Genomic DNA, 3,993 nt, shown 5'->3' with positions numbered 1-3,993 from the left:
TACTATTTTCATTCCTTTTTTCTACGTAAATGTTGTTTAGGGATTGTGTAATGTTGACAACACTCCCGACCAAAATTCCATCTACTTCAGATAAATCATGCATGTGTATTGGAGACAGAAGGAAGCCATGTTTTTTTTTCTTGTAGCAAAATACATATTTTTAAATCTCCGATTTGTTAAATGTTTATGACATTTATTCTAAAATAGAATAGATTTCTTTGCTTGCTAAAATGTAGGTTTATGTAAAGAAAAAAATATCGTAAATATTTTTACAATAAAGAATAGTGTAGTATGACAGAGGAATAAAAGCATGAATGAACGAAAAGTAGCTCTGGCAGTACCCAACAGCCAATCAGATCTTATTTGTAATTAAGCTAGCCAATCAGCACTCAAAAGTAATCTCTTCACTAGAATTAACGATATTGTCAACAACAACAACTACAAACAAACATAGCTGACCACCACAACAATCTTGAGTATATAAGCGGCGTGTGTATACTTTTATATAAATAATCTATCACAAAGATAATCTTACCGCAAATATACACTTACACACACACACACACACACACACGCACATACCGATACACCCCCCCCCCCCCCCCCCCCCACACACACACACACACGCTGACTCATGCACAGAGAGAGAGAGAGAGAGAGAGACAGACAGACAGACAGACAGACAGACAGACACAGAGGGACAGACAGATAGACACAGACACAGACACAGAGAAACACACCAATAATTAATAATAAACAACAATTCGATATTATAAGGATATCTTCTTTAATCACAAATTAAAATTAGCATGTATCATAGTGTATAGACGTATGTTACAATAGTTATAATAGCGAGAAATATGAATTTACTGGGAGAGCATTAAATCTGGTTGACGGAGTGTTAAAGAAATCATCCTGAAGTATAGTTCTTTGCTGTGCGTTGTTAGTCCTATGCTGTAGCACCTGAAAAAGTCAAATGAACAGCAGTTTGTAAATACAAACAAACAAAAATGTGAAACCAAGGTGACCTTCAGTATTAGACCGGAAGCCAAACTCTAAGCCTAAATTTACGTTAATAACTTTCTTCTTTTTTATTACTGTGAAATCACTTTTTTCGTCGTAATATAATTTTCGTGTATTTCATGGACTAATACATTGAACATTGTATTTATATAGTAAGATTTAACGGGTATGTATATTTTAGCAACACCGCGAACATATAAGCCAACGAAAATAAACGACTGCACAATATATTGGTTTAGGGTATAATGTGCACGTTTCTGACGTATTACATCGTATTAAATTCAAACTTGTTTTAATGTTCTTTATACAAGCAAGTTTTGGGATTATATGGCCATCACAAATGTGACCTTGACAATTGCGGCCATTTTTGAAAAATGGCTGTGCTCGTTGTTGGCTGCCTTTTGCATAGAACTTTGTAGTAAACAATAAATTCGGTGATTCAAACTGTTTTGTTTGTAATTATGAATGATTCAAGATCTGCTAGTAAATGGAATTATTCATTTGTAATTTTTACAGGCATATATATAGCTGAAGGTATAAACTATGTTTCAAAACAAAAATGTATTTAAAAAATTGGCGGGAATGGCCATTATTGGAACTTTGCTATAGCAACTTTAAGGACTGATCATAATTTCTTTATGGTAGGAGGTTGTGTTAGATGGGGAATAGATACATCACTATGTAGTCTAGTGAGTATTTACGATTTTACATAAAAAAAAGTCAAGGTGACATTCCCCGTAACCATGTGCTATAAATAGTAGCGTTGAATACGGCATAGTTCCGGCAGTTGAGTTGAATACGGAAAAGTGTATTTTATTTTTGTATTCAGGACTCAATTTACACAGTAAAATTTAATGGGTATGTAATAAATTCAACGAATTCAAGAACAACGAAATTATAGTACATGTGTACATATAATGCGAATTTATAACACTACCTTTTCGATCAACGAATTAAAGTACTCAACGAAATGTGTCTTAGCAACACCATGAACATATAATATTATAAGCCCACGGAAATAAACGATTTCACAGTATACAGGTTTAGGGTATATTTTCCTAGTCTCTGACGTATGACGTGTGATGTATTGGGCATTTTGGAAGGGACTGTTTTATTTAACGACGCACTCAACACATTTTCTTTTACGGTTATATGACGTCGGACATATGGTTAAGGACCACATAGATACTGAGAGAGGAAACCCGCTGTCGCCACTTCATGGGCTACTCTTTTCAGTTAGCATCAAGGGATCTTTTATATGCACCATTCCACAGACAGGATTGCACACACCACGGCCTTTGATATACCAGTCGTGGTGCACTGGCTGGATCGAGAAATAGCCCAATGGGCCCACCGACGTGGGCATTTTGGGATGTTAAATATAAATTAAAGCACGTTTTTGGATTATATGGCCATCGCTTATTTGTCCTTGAAAATGGTGGTAATTAAAAAAAAATGTCGACTACCTTTTGCATAGACATTTGCAAAATATGCATTCGGTGATTAAAGCTGTTTTGTATGTAGATGCATATTATTCATATTGTACACACTTAATTATATTTTAAGGACTGGCCGAGATTTATAATTGGTGGTGGTCGTGTGCGAGTGGGATGGGGAGGGGGGAGACGGAAAATGGATACCATAGACGGGATGGTACATAGCACGGCCTTTGATATACAGGTCGTGGTGCACTGGTTGAAATTCAAAGGAAGACATTGGAAAGTTTTGTTAATATTAAGATAATGAGAATGATAGGCAGAGGGTGATACATAAGAATGATGAATGAGATGTAGCCAAATGGGCCCACCGACGGGGATTGATACGAAACCAACCGCGCATCAACCGAGCGCTTTACCACTGAGTCACGCCACGCTCCCTGGAGAGAGAGAGAGAGAGAGAGAGAGAGAGAGAGAGAGAGAGAGAGAGAGAGAGAGAGAGAGAGAGAGAGAGAGAGAGAGAAAGAGACAGAGAGAGAACAAGTCTTAGACACAGATATATAGGCCAGATACATGTAGAATATACTTACAAAACTTCTCAATATTGTTGCGTTGTTCCTCAGCTATAGCTCTCATTTCATCCAAACTATTACCGCGGAACATCAACTGTGGCGAGTCTGCACAATCGTTGAGTACACCCTGTGCACACGTAATTCCTTCAATATAATTTCTGTAAAAATTATTTTAGAAAATATTAAAATTACAAATAAATAAAATAATGTCTTTGTACATGACACAAGTCACTATATATGTGTAGTAAGATCAAAGTAGTACATCTCCAATAAGCCCACAAATATATTCAATCCAAATAATTTCATTTCCTACGAATTATAAATCTATATATGTAACAGATAATTCTGTCTCCACTGAAGGGATTCGAACGATGGACTCTCAGTGCAATAGTCCAGCGGTCTACTAACGGAGCTAATAGGAACATTACCATTAGCTACTGCTAGTAGGAACAATTTATTCCAACACTGCTACATACATCCTCCTCGAGTGAAGCTACGTCCTGGAGCTGTGGGCCACAGGTAGTTGAATGTATCAGATAAATAAGCATCCATTAAGGGGATACGAACCAGAGACCCTCCGTATTAGAGTTCATCGCTTTACCAAATGAGCTAATAGGGAAATTGTCACTATTTACTGCTAGGCGGGTCACTTTATATCAACATACCTCACCTCTCCCAAGTTAAGATTCGTCCAAATATAGCAGAAAAATCAGCCTCCACCGAGAAATCTCGAATCATGGATTCTCAGTACAAGACTCCAGCGCTCTATCAACTGAGTTAATAGGGAAATAGTTTTTACAAAATTCAATAAGGATGAACAACAGGTTAACAGGTAGCATCATAGTTTGTATCTTAATTGCATTCTGAGAAAGATGTTTCTGATATTTTAATGGGCAGTGGAGGATCCAGAAAATCGATTTTGACACCCAATAGCCGATGTATTTTACATTGATATTGATAAT

At 36.7% G+C, this 3,993-nt stretch overlaps 1 protein-coding gene across 1 annotated transcript in view; it reads right to left on the bottom strand.

Annotated features, from left to right (window-relative positions):
- Nucleotides 1-763: 763 nt before the first annotated feature.
- Nucleotides 764-3,993, bottom strand: part of LOC121390781 — an 8,157-nt gene continuing 4,927 nt past the window's right edge. Inside the window, exons 3-4 of the mRNA XM_041522705.1 lie at nt 3,050-3,189; nt 764-963 (exon numbers count right to left, since the gene is read on the bottom strand). Of these exons, the coding sequence (XP_041378639.1) occupies nt 950-963; nt 3,050-3,189 (154 nt within the window). The 3' untranslated portion in view covers nt 764-949. The remainder of the gene's footprint in view (nt 964-3,049; nt 3,190-3,993) is intronic.

This window comes from Gigantopelta aegis, chromosome 15, assembly GCF_016097555.1.
Source record: "Gigantopelta aegis isolate Gae_Host chromosome 15, Gae_host_genome, whole genome shotgun sequence".
In the NCBI taxonomy this organism is placed as follows: Eukaryota; Metazoa; Mollusca; class Gastropoda; order Neomphalida; family Peltospiridae; genus Gigantopelta; species Gigantopelta aegis.
This window is presented reverse-complemented; position numbering and strand designations above follow the sequence as displayed.